Source organism: Mixophyes fleayi, chromosome 6 (assembly GCF_038048845.1).
Source record: "Mixophyes fleayi isolate aMixFle1 chromosome 6, aMixFle1.hap1, whole genome shotgun sequence".
In the NCBI taxonomy this organism is placed as follows: Eukaryota; Metazoa; Chordata; class Amphibia; order Anura; family Limnodynastidae; genus Mixophyes; species Mixophyes fleayi.
The window spans coordinates 196,369,726-196,386,655 of NC_134407.1; the positions used below are offsets into that span (position 1 = coordinate 196,369,726).

General features: G+C 40.7%; 1 protein-coding gene across 4 annotated transcripts; it reads left to right on the forward strand.

The window, feature by feature from the left end:
* Positions 1-1,847: 1,847 nt before the first annotated feature.
* Positions 1,848-16,612, forward strand: FDXR (ferredoxin reductase). 4 transcript variants are annotated; one of them, XM_075177886.1, is made up of 13 exons: positions 2,126-2,215; positions 4,200-4,297; positions 6,825-6,921; positions 7,209-7,304; positions 11,491-11,613; positions 11,690-11,803; positions 14,028-14,129; positions 14,206-14,313; positions 15,170-15,254; positions 15,413-15,612; positions 15,700-15,871; positions 15,956-16,129; positions 16,315-16,612. In XM_075177886.1, the coding sequence occupies exons 3-13, from the start codon at positions 6,892-6,894 to the stop codon at positions 16,443-16,445; spliced, it is 1,335 nt and encodes a 444-aa protein (XP_075033987.1). In that variant the 5' UTR covers positions 2,126-2,215; positions 4,200-4,297; positions 6,825-6,891; the 3' UTR covers positions 16,446-16,612. The 4 variants fall into 4 exon arrangements, with proteins under 4 accessions (XP_075033985.1, XP_075033986.1, XP_075033987.1 ...); XM_075177887.1 differs by having other exon boundaries at positions 7,212-7,304; XM_075177884.1 differs by lacking the exon at positions 6,825-6,921 and having other exon boundaries at positions 1,848-2,143.
* The last annotated feature ends 318 nt before the right edge of the window (positions 16,613-16,930 follow it).

A 16,930-nucleotide genomic window follows, 5' to 3' on the forward strand; every position in this document is an offset into this window, starting at 1 on the left:
TTCAGGTTGAATATCTTTTTCTGTTGTTTGTAACCTACTGTTAGAAGTTGTTAGCACCATTTATACTTACCATCATTTGTTCTCATATATATAATTAAGTTACTGTTGAAATGTATCTTTATGTGGTCTGAGTAAAGCATACATGTTTGTCACGTGGGTGGGAATTCTGGAGGGATACAATCTGCCCCAGCATCTCTACTCTGGGGTCTCCCAGATGGGAGAATGAAAATGTTGACAAGTATGAGCAAGCCCTGGCAGCTATTAACTGATTGGGCATGCTGGCTCTCTAAGAACTACAAGTATAAGCATGGCCTTGCATCTAACACCTGCGGGTACCTTTATATCCACAGTGAACTGACAGTAAATAAAACATATACAATTGTAAAAAAAAAAATCAAATCATTAAATTTCAAGTTGCAATCTTTATTGAACCGATGAATCCACAAGGATCTTTTTTCCTGTAGTAATCCAGAGTAAAAAAACAAAACAAAACGATGTACCTACCTGCATTAACCTATGAGCACCCATCCTCGCAGCATGACATGCTGGCAAAGTGAGCAGAAAGATAACTGCCCCCCAGGGCTAATCATCTTTTTACAAATTGGCTCCAGAAACTTGAGAGGTGGTGGACTTTCCTCATGTAGAACTAAACCTGGAAAATATATTTATTTTGATATTGTAGAGCAAAGTGATCTACAGTACCATTATCTTGCTCTTTCCACATACGCTGCACCCCCCTTTTGACTGTGGCGACACTAGTCAACAAAGGAGAATAACACAACCTTATTGGGTGTAGTAATGTAATTGTGATAATATTACTGCTGCTTAATGGATTCTGCTATCCCTACTAGAATACCTCTCAACTTTTGCGAACGAGAAGGGGGGGGGGGGGGGTGCCCATGTGCCATGGGTGCTTGATCACATTTCCTCCTAGGTGCGTACCCCTTTCTTAAACAACATCTCCCTACATTTGTAAACCTGGATACAAGTTTAGGAAACCATCCAAAATAACATCCAGGGGGGTATTCAATTCCCCCTGAAGTAGCGCAGCGTTAAATCTATTACCGTTAATACAGTAATTTTAACCCTGATTTCTGCTCAGGGCTCCCTGAGCTGCGAGCAAAAACTAGCGTTAAAGATTACCCATGTTACTTTCGACAGTAACGCAGCCAATTGAATTCCCCCCTCAAAGACAGGTTTTATAGATACAGTAATTAATTATCAAGTGACCTGTTACCTTCAAGAAATTCAACCTACTTGCTATGTTAAAAAGAAAAATAGCTAAACTTATTTTATATCACTCATGTTGCAATTTAAGAAGGGGTAGTTCCATTTTTATACAATAAGAAAATAGTGGCCTCACTAGATTTATCTCACTAAACCTAATGAATAAATTAGATTGATGCAGAAGCCAGTATATAGCAACAAAGATCCATTTCTATGTCTGTTGACAATTGATTGTTTGGCAATGATAACAATACTCACTTTTTTTTCATTATAATTATTTTTTGAAGTTCTAGAGTATATATAGTTTACATTTTAATTTGACAGAACAAGCAAAACAGCAACAGCAGTGACTTATGTTAATTAATGCAATATTTTGAGAAATAAGGATCCATTAATCACATCCCCCCCCCTCCTTCAGATGATACAAGATATGCTTGCAAATTACTTTTTTGTGCCTAATCAGTTGGCACAAAGCAAACACGATTTAAACTGAATATCATTATTATGAAGCTTTATCTAACTACAACTTAAAATTTTAGTAGCATTTTGGTGATGGGTGGACAAGTCTTTCCAACTATAAGAACTGTGCACAAACTGGCAGTAATGCAGACGTGACAGCCTTATTCATGTGATAGATCAGTGATGTAGCATGAGGCGGAGTTTTAGGCAATGTTCAAGGCCGCTGTGGCAGATATCTGCTCCATAAGGGGGTGGAGGCCGGCTCTATGGTATCTGGATCCAGGCAAAGTGCAGCCTTGACGGCCGGGAGGTGTCTGGGCGAGGTGGAGCTGTCACTCCAGCCTCCGGGTTTGGCCTGTGTCGCTGGGTATGACGCCCCGCTGCAGCTGGATGTGGCGCCGAGCTCGCTGCATGCTCCTGGGCAGGAGCCGCTCTGCAGCCACCGGGAGATGTCTGGGTGAGACCAGTGACACAGAATTGGGGGATCTGGAGCAGATCTGGGCTAGGAGCAGTTAGGGGAGCGGTGCAGGTAACCTGTAGAGAGTAATGCATGGAGCTGCCCTGTGACATATATGAGAGTGCTGCTGTATGTGCATTACATGGATGAAGGAGCTGCCCTGTGACATGTCTGAGAGTGCTGCTGTATGTACATTACATGGATGAAGGAGCTGCCCTGTGACATGTCTGAGGGTGCTGCTGTATGTGCATTACATGGATGAAGGAGCTGCCCTGTGACATGTCTGAGAGTGCTGCTGTATGTACATTACATGGATGAAGGAGCTGTTCTGTGACATGTCTGAGAGTGCTGCTGTATGTACATTACATGGATGAAGGAGCTGCCCTGTGACATGTCTGAGAGTGCTGCTGTATGTGCATTACATGGATGAAGGGGCTGAACTGTGACATGTCTGAGAGTGCTGATGTATGTACATTACATGGATGAAGGAGCTGCCCTGTGACATGTCTGAGAGTGCTGCTGTATTTACATTACATGGATGAAGGAGCTGTCCTGTGACATGTCTGAGAGTGCTGCTGTATGTTCATTACATGGATGAAGGAGCTGCCCTGTGACATGTCTGAGAGTGCTGCTGTATGTACATTACATGGATGAAGGAGCTGTTCTGTGACATGTCTGAGAGTGCTGCTGTATTTACATTACATGGATGAAGGAGCTGTCCTGTGACATGTCTGAGAGTGCTGCTGTATGTTCATTACATGGATGAAGGAGCTGCCCTGTGACATGTCTGAGAGTGCTGCTGTATGTACATTACATGGATGAAGGAGCTGTCCTGTGACATGTCTGAGAGTGCTGCTGTATTTACATTACATGGATGAAGGAGCTGTCCTGTGACATGTCTGAGAGTGCTGCTGTATGTACATGACATGGATGAAGGAGCTGCCCTGTGACATGTCTGAGAGTGCTGCTGTATGTACATTACATGGATGAAGGAGCTGCCCTGTGACATGTCTGAGAGCGCTGCTGTATGTGTATTACATGGATGAAGGGGCTGAACTGTGACATGACTGGATTAGGTGGGCAGTAATGGAGACTCATGCCACTGACTTGTTCAGTGTTTTTCAGAATTCTGTGTATGAAACTTAAGCAACCAGTTGCGTTCCAGCTGTTGTAGAACTACAAGTGTCAGCATGCCCTTGACGGCAGGACCTGTAGTTCCACAACAGCAGAAGAGCCACAGTTGGCCTAAAACTGCTTTACAGTGTTCCTGCCTTAAAGAAGCAATGCTGTGTGTTACTGTTGGTTTCATTTTAAAGAATAGTTTCTTTCTAATGTGTCAAATCACACTTAAGTGAGCACTGCAATTTATGTCATTAGAAAAGGTTACATTTGTTTTTATTTCTGATGTCTCCCTCTAGTATTTTGATTAGGCTTGGTTTTTGTTTTTTTAACCACGTAATGTAGTGTAGTAATGTTACTTTTTTTTTCTGATGTCAGTAATTTGTAACAAAACAATTAAATATGAACATTTAATTAAAAATATTGTTCATAAAGCGCTTAGGTGTGGAAATTTGATTTTAATAAAGAATCAACGTGTGGTTTTTTAATCTTCTATTTTGTTGAGAGTTTGTTTTACTGTTCAAACAATGTGTACAGTAATCATCACACACAATCATTGTTGCTTTTTCACCAACTCCAGTTCTGTGCTGGGACACAATTTGAGGGGATAGGGGAAGGATGCAGTGACCTGACTGGAGAGGTCATTTTAGTAGGAAGTATGAATACTGCATCAGTGTTAAGAGGAGTATTGTTCAGGAAGGCTCTAACAAGCAATTAGGGGATTGTTGCTTTACAGTGTTGTGAGTGGAGTTATACAGAGTAGGGATGTTACTGTACCTGAATAAAGAGGAAATTGACCCAAGATCTATTTAGAACAGGCCTGCAAAGGTCTCAATCCAATAATAATAGTTTTATAGTCTCTGTGATCTACTATCCGATGTATCTACAAGACTCCAAGATTATCAGTAACGTTTAACATGTAATTATTATTATTAAGGTGCGGAAAGAACACTGACTTCCACTTCCCACCCACCCAAAATCTGCATCGTTGGCAGTGGACCAGCTGGATTCTACACAGCACAACATTTGTTGAAGGTAAAGAATTCTGTTATCAACTGCGTTTCTGATCAATTCACATACAACACCCTTGTAAGATAGTCTGCAGATAGTGAAAGATTGGAGTTGAAAACTGTGTTGCCCAATTAAAATCATTGTTAGTTTCCACAATTTAGTAGAATAACTCCTGATTCTTGGAATAGGACTTGTTCGCGTTAAAATCAGAAATACATTGTTAAGGCCATTTGGCAGATAGGTTCTTAAGTACCATCGCTCCTTCTCAAACTTTGTGACCTTCACTATAAGTTGAATTTGACTGTATCTGAAAAAATGCTGTGAAATTATATTTTCTTTTTTTTCCAAAACTTTTTTTTTATTGAAGCAAATATGGAAAATACAAACATACAGTATATGTCAATCAGGATTGTATGAAAGTGAATATTACAAGTTCAAAATGACAAAGAAGGGAATATCAGCAAGTAATAGACTTGTGTTAGTTAACTACATCAATTTGACATAGAATAAAGCAAGTCTATAAAAACATTAGTCAGTTGAAATACAATTTTATATAAACATGACGTAGGTCCCAGGTGCAGCCGAATATGAAACAGAGGTGCTATAGAGGTTTAGCTCTCACTGAATGATCACTATGCTACCCAAATCCCGAAAAACAAATATCTCAAAATATGGCTATATTGTAGTCAAGGTCTGTGGTTAAAATGAAAAAAATCATCATGTAGATGAAATTTAATTGTTGTAGCTATTGTCCATTATAAACAATCCTCTGGTTTCATACCTGGTGGTATATTTAAAACCTTATTGAATTTTGTATCTGATGGCGCTAGACATGGAATCGATAAAGCTCTCTCAAGTTTGAAGAAAAAAAAAAACAGAAAAAAAAACCTTGATTCAGTTTTGATTATAATATTTTCTAAAAGAATGTTTGTCTTTCCAGCATGCTGCATAAAATCAATAAATCAAGATAAAATACAAACAGAGGAGATCAGCACTATGTGGCTCATCACAAGGAATCCTATGGGATGCAGTGCTGATCTCTGCTGTTTTGTATTTTATAACGTTAAAGATTTTTACATAATAATCGATTCCTCATCTATTCTTTCTGCCACAATCAAATATTATATATTTTTATTTATATCTTCTACCTTGTACTGCACTGCTCTAACGTTTTGTTGTGTGTTTTCAGCTCTTTGGGGAGTCAGCAACTTCTCCCAATTAGGTTTAACTGTGTCAAGGTTTATTAATTAATTTCTGGTGTGATTGGACATAGCCCCTGGGGTACTTTTGGAGAATTCAATTCCCCCCTAAATTAGCGCTGCGTTAAATCGGCGTTATTACGGTAAATTTAGCTCGGCTTTCTGTTTGCAGCTCCCTGAAAAAAGCCAGCATTGCATCTACCGTAATGGCGGTATTTAAGCAAACTATTACCGTAATAACAGTAATAGTGTGCAGGCCGCATTACTTTTTACAGTAACGCGGCCAATTAAATTCCCCCTTAGTGTTTTTCCCAGCATCCTGGCCTCTACAACATGAGTTCTGCACAATTTCCCAAATGCTTACTGAAGTGTGTATGTGTTATAACTTTAATTACCCATAAATGTTTTGGAATGCTAGACAAATTAACATCACTACAATCTCCATTTAGTGGTGAAACCTATATTACAGTTATGTTGTCCAGTCCTAGTCAGTTTGTTTTACATTTCTCACTTAATAGTTAGTTGTCTGTATGTTTATAAATAGTTATATCCTGTTGCAAAATATGGCATTGTGTCTATAGCGTAGAGCGGATCTCTCAATGCTGGCTGTTGAATGTGGTACTAAACAATACTTACGGTATTTATTTTTCTTCTTTTCTTGTAAATCCCTATACAGAATGACTAATTCTTAACTTTGGATTCTTGTTGTAACCTTATCTGTGGAATAATTCCTAACTGTTTAAATAAAGCAGCAATCCCACATAGAAGATTTTTATTTGGCAAGTTAAGTAGCTTTTAAGCATGCATTGTCATTTTTAGCTGTCCTCCTACAAGTTATCTCCTTTTCAAAACCTCTCTGGAGGACAGACAAGTATTGCTGCCAGTCACACACACATTCTCACAGCTGTCAGCATATCATGTGATGGCAGAGGGGTAGAACAAGGGAGGGGATTGTATAGTGCGGGCAGAGCTCAGAGAAGTGTTCCAATGGCTCTCTGCTCACTACATCATGTGCTGTGTGACTGTGGTTGCCATGGTAGTCACATGACATTGTGCAGAACTATTAATCTGTAATAGCAGCCTGAAGAAACAACTAAAGGTAAAATGGTAAATGCCAAGCTTCTTTGTATATGATGGTTTAAGGAAAAATTACTGTATGTGAATGAAATCTGTTTAGCAATTATGATTGTGACAATGAAGTGAGCTTAAGGTTTTTGTTTTAGATCAGGGGTTCTCAACTCCAATCCTCAAGTACCACCAACAGGTCATCAGGTTTTAAGGATTTTATTAACCATGTACAGATGAGTTAATCTATTTGGCTGGGTCAGTAATTATCTCACCTGTTTCCACAGATAGAAATCCTAAAAATATGACCTGTTGGTGGCACTTGAGGATTGGAGATGAGAACCCCTGGCTTAGATGAAAAACATTTCGCCTCCATCTAAAGCGGTGGGTGATTACCGTAAGAGCGTGTGCAATGTTCTGTCAGTGGATGGGGGGAGGGAAGGCTTAAATATCTTGAAGCAGAGCATACAAAATTTTAAAGATTGCCCCCATTTGAGATAAAATCAGAAAATACCTCGGTGTTTCTTTGTCATCAGTTGACAGAATAAATATTAAAGTGGAAGTTTGGATTTTAAGAACGTGTTTTCACAATGTTAGCGTTCTGTTTTTCTTGCATAAAATTGCTTAATTATGTAACAAAATAAAGTCACATGTGATTTTTCTATTTTTAGCAGCACACACAAGCAGTGGTGGATATTTATGAGAAACTTCCTGTCCCCTTTGGCCTGGTCCGTTTTGGTGTGGCACCTGATCACCCTGAAGTAAAGGTAAGTGAATGCTCATAGATATGGGAGGAAATAACAGATGAATCCTCCCCAACTATATTGCATACAAACAGCTGTGTGCAGCGGACATTAACTGTGCAGGGACAGCAATGTTGGTCCAAAAGAGTTTGTCCCTCTAAAAAAAGATTTGTGAAATTTACACAGGGCCTGAGTCATTAAGGGCCTGAGTCATTAAGGGCCTGAGTCATTAAGGGCCTGAGTCATTAAGGGCCTGAGTCATTAAGGGCCTGAGTCATTAAGGGCCTGAGTCATTAAGGGCCTGAGTCATTAAGGGCCTGAGTCATTAAGGGCAGCAAAGCAAAAAAAAAGGCGTAACTTTGCACCTTGGCAAAACCATGTTGCATTGGAGGGGGAGGTAAATTTAATATGTAAGGACAGATTTATAGTTGGGGTAGGTCATGTCCTAGATAAACTTTAAATTTCAGTGTAAAAATAAAGCGATCATGTATTTGTGTGCTACATGAAAAAACAGCCTGTATTTTCCTTACATGCAAAATAATAAACTTATTTTACACCCCTTCAATTGTAACATGGTTTGTCCAAGAGACATTTTTTTTTGCCTTACTCTCATTAATGACTCAGGCCCTAAATCTTTCAGAAATAGATGGCACTGTCTATCACCTTGAGATGTCCAAAGATCTGATCTGCTTCCTCTCAGGGGCTTGTATATTGGGAGCAGTTGGATGGCTTGAAAAAGATATGAAAGGCTGTATATGTGAGATAAGAGAGAAGAGCCCTTGAACAGTGTGTAGATAGCGTGGCCTTGCAGATAAGAGACAGACGTGCAAGGACTCACGTGCTGCGCGTGGGACTGAGATGTCCCACAACACGGCTAAATGTTGTGCAAATTTCCGCAACAATCCCAACTTCCGGGTAAATGTATTATAAGCACTTTATACTTATTAACAAAGACAGTGTTTATGGTTTGAAGACACAGTGGACCCCACTTGCAGAGTGCGCTGGATGCGCAGCACAATATGCATTTTCTTTGCACAGCTGCGACTAGATCATCGGTCACCAGATGCACATCAAGGTACATGAGGCCTCTACACTCTCAGGAGACCCTCCCGCTCAGTGTACAGGGAGGTGCACTGTGCAAGAGTGTAGACATCTCACCGAAAGTCCAACCTGCTCTAGAACCAACCTCTGTCTTAGATGGAACACTGCAGCTTTGTTCTTAAGATGATGTTCCACATATTTATGTCTTAAATTGTACGCTCCTTTGAGCATGGTCATCTTTCCCCCTGTCTTCTCCACTTTTAACTCTGCTCTCCAGCTACCTAGCCCCCCTCCTCTCCCCTCTCGCTCCCTCTTCTCCCCTCTGGGGGTCTCCCTGTCATCCGTACCCTCCCTCTTGGGTTCCGTCGTATGCGGACCTTCCCCTCTCCCCTCCCCTAGCTGTGTTTTGAGCTCACTGAGTTACTGTGCTTATTGTTTACTGTACTGTGCTGTCTCACCTCGTATTGTAATTTCATTTGTCCCTGTACGGCGCTACGGACACCTCGTGGTGCCCTATAAATAAAAATTAATCATAAATATAATATGATTGTGAGGGAAAATGGGGACTGCCTTTATTAAATGTGGCGCTTTCGTGAAGTGGAAATGTCTGTGCGCTCCTCTGCACAGTAAGGAAAATATAAACGCCCCACCCCCCTTTATTCATTTAGTTAATAGCACTCCACAAAATGAAATCTTGTTTTTGCACTAAGCACAGCATTGCCACCTGTATACTTTGCAAGGGACTTCTGTCTCCTCCCATTGGTTGGTGCAAACATTCTGTTCCACCGTAATCTCTGTCATCTTTCGCCTCTACCCCCATGAAAATCTGGGCCCCCACCAAAGAGGATTGTACTTTTTGTTTGTTTTTTAGGTTTATTTTTTCGGAGGTGGGTACATAGTTTCCTTTTAACAAGCTAATTTATTTTATGATTGCAGCCATTAAAACAGGCACGTTTACAGCTTAATTTTTGTGTACGTGGTCTAAATCAAGACAATGTCATTCATTTATATAAAACAAACATCAGAAGGCTGTACTGCTTTACAATTGTTACCAAAAGGCCAATGATGAGTTAGCATGCAGGCCTAATGGGCTCCTAGTATTTGGATGTTCTAACAACACAGTGCAGACCGGCAATCCAGACCATGAAAAGTTTCGGTCTCTGTTTTTCTTTTAGAATTTGAATAGGCTATAACACTAAAGGAATGCTTAACATATCCTCCAACGTTCCAGAAAAATAAATTTGCTCTAAAATTAGCCTTTCCCCAGGTCCACCATTATGGATTTATAAAAAGCAAGTTATTTTTCATACCTGAACACCCATTATCATCATCATCCGCTATTTATATAGCACTATAAATTCCGCAGCGCTGTACAGAGAACTCATTCACATCAGTCCCTGCCCCAATAGAGCTTACAGTCTAAATTCCCTAACACACACACACACACACACACACACACACACCCCCAAGGCCAATTTAATGGCAGCCAATTAACCTACTATGTTTTTGGAGTGTAGGAGGAAACCCACAGGAGAGAACATACAAATTCCACACAGATAAGGCTATGGTCAGGAATCAAACTCATGACCCCAGTGCTGTGAGGCAGAAGTGCTAACCACTGAGCCACCGTACTGCCCCATCTAGACTTGAAAACATTTTGCTTGGTAGGGAAATTGCAGTCATTGTAGTCAACCTACCGTGAAATGCTAAAGTTGACTATATTGGTCAAATGACCAGCGATATTCCAGCATGCATGGGCCAAAACAAATTCTTCACTGAAGCATGATAATGTAGTTGTAAAAACATGTTTTACTTGGCCCAATCGCTGAATAGATCAGGGCCACTCACGTGTATTGAACAATGGTCTTGTTGCATGGTGCTCATGCCAAGTGTCAGGAACAGCCAATGTGTGGCCACATCTAGGGGACAAAGCACTTGCTCTTCACTCAGTGTTTCTCTGCAGAAAGATAACCCTACTAATAATACCTAATAATAATAATACTTGCTACTAAATGCATACTAGTAGTCAATCCTACTTCCTATATAAGCTGTACTGTGCAGGATTGCCTAAATTCCATTTAAGACGGAAGAATTTCATTTGAAGGATATAGGATCAACCAAAGGCCTCTGAAAGTAAGGAAAAAAAATTGAGATCCACAGAAAAATATGTTGGACTAAAGTGACAAAGCGAAATAGTGACAGTGGGCCTGATTCATTAAGGATCTTAACTTGAGAAACTTCTTATTTCAGTCTCCTGGACAAAACCATGTTACAATGCAAGGGGTGCAAATTCGTATTATGTTTTGCACATAAGTTAAATACTGACTGTTTTTTCAAGTAATACACAAATATCAACTTTAAATTTCAGTGTACAAATAAGCTATCAAGTATTTGTGTGCTACATGAAAAAACAGTCAGTATTTAACTTATGTGCAAAACAGAACACTAATTTGCACCCCTTAAATTGTAACATGGTTTTGTCCAGGAGACTGAAATAAGAAGTTTCTCACGCTAAGATCCTTAATGAATCAGGCCCAGTGTCTGGAATTATACAGGTCACTCTATATACCAGCCTGCAGTATACGCTGTACTGCCAGACTGCACCCAGAACATTATATTGTCCCCTCCTAGTGTAGTACACTGTCCAGTATGCCATTATCATCAGTTGCCAGCATTTATAGTTGTGTTGCTGTGTGCTAAAGAGAGGCAAAAACTGTTATTGTAGCTGTACGGATGCCCCAGTCATGTGCTAACGCTGTGTCTGCATGGGAACTGATAGGCCAGAAACCATTTGGAATGGTTCATAGCAGATGCACTGCAGAGAGGGTATTGCAAGGAGGGCTGTCATTGCTGTTCCTGTCCCACACAAAACAAGTTCCCTGGGAGTCCGTTCAAGGATTAATGAATTTCTTAGCCTACTTTGACAACAACTAATCCCAACCTGCCTGTATAAGGCAACTAATGTCATAGCAAGGTTAACTGATTTTTTGTGTTACTTTTGTGTACTATATGCGCACCATTTTTACCTATTGTCTAAATGCTCTGGAATGGAGTTTTAGCACTTTGTGATGCAATGAAATCATTTATTAAACTTTTTAATAGAGTTAGTGACGAGGCAGAAAAAAAAATCTTTTCTATCTGACACTTCTTCTTTTTTTTTTCCATACAGAACGTTATTAACACTTTTACACAGACTGCCCACTCCGAACGCTGCTGTTTCATAGGGAATGTGACCGTTGGGAGAGATGTGACGGTAGAGGAGCTGCGGAAGGCGTACGATGCTATAGTGCTGGTGAGTGCTGAGAGTAATAGAGATAGTAAGCCCAGTGCTTTCTCCATCTCTCCTGATGTCTGTCTCCATCACACAGAGCTATGGAGCGGAGGATAAGCGAGAGCTGGAGATACCTGGGGAAGAGCTGCCGGGGGTGTATTCAGCGAGAGACTTCGTGGGCTGGTACAATGGACTTCCGGACAATAGACATGTGAGCGACTAAAGTGTGTAGGAATTCTGTGAAATCTCTATTGTTAGATGTATTACCTAAAAGCTTGGTGTATGTGATGATTTTAAGAATCCTCATCAAACTAGAAGCTGGATGCCTTTTATCATGTTCAGTTCCTACTCCTCCTTTAGCAAGCTACTTACAAATGCATTCTTCATGGCAACAAATACAATTTGCATCTAGTTTAAACAACCATTTACAACTTCAATTCCATTTTTTACACTGCGTGCCCTCCACCACTACACACAGATGTACACATAGCGGTGTAGCGATGGACGACCCACTTGATTTTGGACCGCGTTGTGTTGTGCCGGCAATCATAGCGCTCGTTATCTGAAAAGCTATGGAATTATTGGCTGTCAGGTATAACACTGTCAGTGCCTGAACCAGTGCCGATTTCCCTAATTCGGGCCTGGCTAGATTCCGATGCACGTTGCCTCTGTCCACATCAAGAAGAGACCTACCGCCAAAAACTGCCAAACTGCCAAAAATATTTTATCATTTTAAATTGTTTATTAAGCTTTTAATGCGCAGTGTTTTTATTTCAATGACATTTGCACCTTTTCTGTTTTGACGCTCGGTTGTTTGCAAAGAGTACATAGAAAACAGGTGGCAGATCAGTACAAAGTACATAGAATTTGACTGCATATAAGAACCATTTGGGCCATTTTTCATTTTAAAACCTCAGACACTATTTGATCATTATCCTTTTTTTCCAGATTTAGGATAGCCCAGTGTCTATCCCAAGAATATTTAACTCCCCTACTGTATTAGCCTTTACTGTCTCGTTGGATGGCTGTTCTACCTTGCTACTACTTCCTTAAATCCCCCCTAAAGCTGCTGCCCTCTGCTTTCAGTGCATGTCATTTATTTAATACTTGTCTACCTCAATGGAATGTTGGTTTGTGAATTAAACAATATCCTTTTATTCTTTTCTTTCTAACTTCTCTTTAGCAGCTTTGTTTCACCACTTCTGTCCACCCTTCATCAGAAACCGCTCACACCCATTTTCAGCGGTAATCTTAAAATGGTCATGAAGTCAGCACTAACAAGGCTAACTGGAAGTGTTGCATTAAATAACTGACATAAAGTGGGTGCAATATATTGTCCCTGGGTGCCGTATAACCTTGCTGCACCTCTGTGTACATTCCTTATGCATCTGCAGTTTGATTGACAATTGCTACAGTACTGACCACATGCTTGTTGTTTTTTCGTGGCTTGTTTTTGTTTGTTTTTCACATGCGTCTATACTTCCCCATTTCAGAGAAGAATTGAATGCAAAAAGAATTGAGGGTTTGTTGCACACAAAGATGCAGATGAAAAACATGAAGCTCTAGACAATGTTTATTTTCTAGAATAGATTTCCCAGACTATTTTGATTTACTTTTTTAAAATTATTTAATTTTTTTCTTATGTTGTTGTGTGAGCCCTTAATCCCTCATCTTTGCTATTGAGATACGACGGTGGGGATGGGTTCACTGCTGCGCGATCCTGCGCGTCCTCTGCACTTCGTAGGTGTTCAGGTCACGCCACTGATGTAAAAGACATGTGCTCCATCTATTCCTGTCCTCCAGCCCACTATCTTCAGCAGCTTTTAAAGGGCTTCCCTCTGTGGCTCACCTGTCATGGAGGGAACCCTGTGTTAGAGTCCCTGTGCAGCAGTCTGACAATTACAAATCACTTGGACCCGCTCTTCCACATTGGAGAGTCCTGGCGTTCTGCTGTTGGGGTATCCTGCAAGTGATTTCTAATTACTGTCAATGTGCTAAATGCAAAACTTTTATTATGGGGTTGAGAATTGCTTTTTAAGCTTTGATATTATAAGCGAACGCAGCAGGACCCTGCATAAACCTTTATTAAGCATATGTAGCATACATAGTGGTGTTGGATAGCATAGTGCACTGTGCATCATCATGTATGTTATCACCCACTACTATATTCTGTACATCTATGTTCAGATCTCCTTCCTCTTGTGTGGGCCTCCACTTGTGAATCATTTGGACTTACGGGATCTCACGCATCTATTTCAATAGTACAGATGCCACAGAAAATCTGGTATGATGTGATCCGATAGATTGTAAGCTGGCGAGCAGGGCTGTCCTACCTCTCAGTCTGTATTACACGGACTTGTTTTATTGCTGTGTTCGTTCCGTACAGAATGTGCTGGCGCTATATAAATGTTAATAATCTATTTCCTATGTCACAGTTGTCGCCGGACCTGGGCAGTGAGACGGCCGTCATCTTGGGACAGGGGAACGTAGCACTCGACATCGCAAGAATCCTGCTATCTCCTCTTGAGCTGCTAAAAGTGAGTTACCAAACCTTAGCTCTCTGCTACTGTCAGCTGTTCAGTTACTTACCAGGTTTGTATTTTCTCTTTACAGAAGACTGATATCACCCAGTCTGCTTTGGAAGCCATTTCTCACAGTCGTGTTAAGAGAGTTTGGCTCATTGGCCGCCGGGGGCCCCTGCAGGTGGCTTTTACTATAAAGGTAAACAACTTGTCGTTTGTTTTTTACATGCCATGTTTTCTGTCAATAGTTCTCAAACCAGTCAGCGGAGTTATATTTATGACATCTAGTCATTTTGATATCTGTATGTCTAGAGATAAGTTCTTGTGGAAATCTTTTAAAACCATTTCTTTGTATCTATCAACTACACATTTGCAGTGCTGCATTCAAAGGAGTCGCTCGCTCACATGCTGTCAATGTGCATCGCTGCCATTGACCATTAACATTAAACTCCCTGTACTGCTACACTATGAACTCTGCACTGACCACATGCACAGGGCACTGAAACCTCAGCAGGTTTGGTTATCATTGTACCTCCCTTGTTCACATACTAAAATTGATTCAAATCCAAGGGGTAAATATATGAAACATCGGTTTCCGCAAGTCATCGGAAATCGGCGACTTTGCAGGGGAAATTTAAAGCGGCGATGGCTTGTAAAGGCAAACTTGCTTTAAATTTGCCCTGCAAAGTCGCCGATTTCCGGCGACCTGCAGAAACGGTGTTTCATACATTTACCCCCTAGAGTTCTGTATGCTGCTTTGACGCCTTGAAACTTAACTCCCATTTGCCTACAAATCCTTAGTCTGCTGCCATGTGCAATGCAGTAAAGCCATCCATATGGTGTGAACTGTTATGCATTGTGCTTCAGTATGGATACGTGTAAGATCTCCTCTATACAAAGGTTTGAAACCCACTGATGGCTCCAGTAACACTTGCTGGCTAGAATTAAAAATTAATAAATAAGGGTTGCATATATTTGTATGTTAAATGTTCTACTAAGCTTTACCTAACCCTATACTGAAAACTCCAACATTATCTGATTATCCTTCATTGTAGGAATTGCGAGAGATGATTCACCTGCCAGGGACTCGTCCAATAAATGATCCTTCGGATTTCTATGGCCTCGGGGACATTGTAAAAGGTAAGGTGAGCAGATCGGTGAGATCTTCCCCGTCACCCATGAAACTTTTGAGCTTCATTATTGTACAATTGTCCTTTTTGCCCTATCTTGGTTTCTGTTTAATTTTATGGTCCCTTCTGGTTTATTTGGTCTCCTAACTTTCCCATCATTCCCTTTAGACCTTCCTAGACCCAGGAAACGGCTGACAGAATTACTAGTAAAGTCTGCATTGGAGAAGCCAAAAGAGAGAGACTGTTCTCATCTGGCCCAAAGTGATCGAGAATGGGGTCTGCGCTTCTTCCGTAAGCCTGTGGCTGTGCTCCTTAGTGAAGATGGAAAAAGAGCTGCTGGTGTCAGACTATCTGTTACACGACTCGAGGTGCGAACATTGAAAATTACATTATATGCAGCATATGACATTTGTTAGGATGTCTGATTCTAGCTCATTTTCCTTTCCGTCTTTCAGGGAGTTGGAGACACAGCAGTGGCAGTCCCTACAGGGCAGGTAGAAGAGATACGCTGTGGACTGATCCTCAGCAGCATTGGATATAAAAGTGTCCCAATCTCCCCAGTAGTGCCTTTCCGCCCTAATAAGGGTGTGATTCCAAACAGTATGGGCAGAGTCCAAGGGACTCCAGGTCAGTGTTCCATCGTTCCCTTCGCTCTTATGTTGGAATGTTGACAACAGTCCTCTAACCACTTTACATTCCATTTCTTGGCAGGACTTTACTGCAGTGGCTGGGTGAAGAGAGGTCCCACTGGTGTCATCACAACAACAATGGCTGACAGTTTTGATACAGCTCAGGCCTTGTTGGAGGATATTAAATCGGGGGCTTTGCCCCTTTCAGAGCCTCGACCAGGATCCTCCGCGATCAGAGAGCTTCTCCTTCTCAGGGGTAGGAAAGGTTTTTGAATAGTGTTGGCTCCTATATGTCTCTACGGGTTTTTTATTATTTCTGTTTATATCTAGTCATGTTTCTTTCTCCGATACTTGTTCCCAACTTCTCCACCCTGCTTTCATATTTGACCATGTTTCTTGGCTTCTGTACCTCCTTGGTAATCTCCTCCTCTCCCAACACAGGGATTCAAACAGTCTCTTTCTCTGACTGGGAGAAGATCGACGCCGTAGAGGTCGCACGAGGTGCGGAAGTGGGAAAACCTCGAGAAAAGATTTCAGATTCTGAAGAAATGATGCGATTAATTTGTCGGTGACAGTGCTTGACCAACAGGGGGCAGCATTTACTATCCCTGCCTTCTGGGATTGGTAAATACAAGAATCAGTTGACTTCATATTACCTAATTACCTGAACAAAAAAAAACACATTTTTATTTTCTTTTGTAAATATTTTTTTTTAGCAAATAAATATATCTGGTATTTATTTATTTTTATCTGTAATTCATATTTGTTTTAAAATCCATCCACACTCCTGTGGCTACAGAAACACTAGGGGGGAAAAAAAATAAAAAATCAGAAACTGAAACCAAAAATAAAATATATAACTATTTCTCAAATACCCCTTATAAAAATGATGACATGTTAAGTTTAAAGTCACCTCGCCAATAATTTAACTAATGTCTTGTCCGTTCGGATGAGTATAGACGCAAAGGTAGCAGCATTCTGGTCAGTGACTAGAGTTTTGGTGCACTCTAGCCAAAATTGGCTCTTTCCAAAAGAACAAAAAAAAAAACTTTGCCCC

Coding starts and splice junctions, on each gene's coding strand:
- FDXR (XM_075177884.1), top strand. CDS start 2,056: ATGACGCCCCGCTGCAGCTGGATGTGGCGCCGAGCTCGCTGCATGCTC. Junction 7,305..11,490: donor CTGATCACCCTGAAGTAAAG/GTAAGTGAATGC, acceptor TTTTCCATACAG/AACGTTATTAACACTTTTAC. Junction 14,130..14,205: donor CTCCTCTTGAGCTGCTAAAA/GTGAGTTACCAA, acceptor TTCTCTTTACAG/AAGACTGATATCACCCAGTC.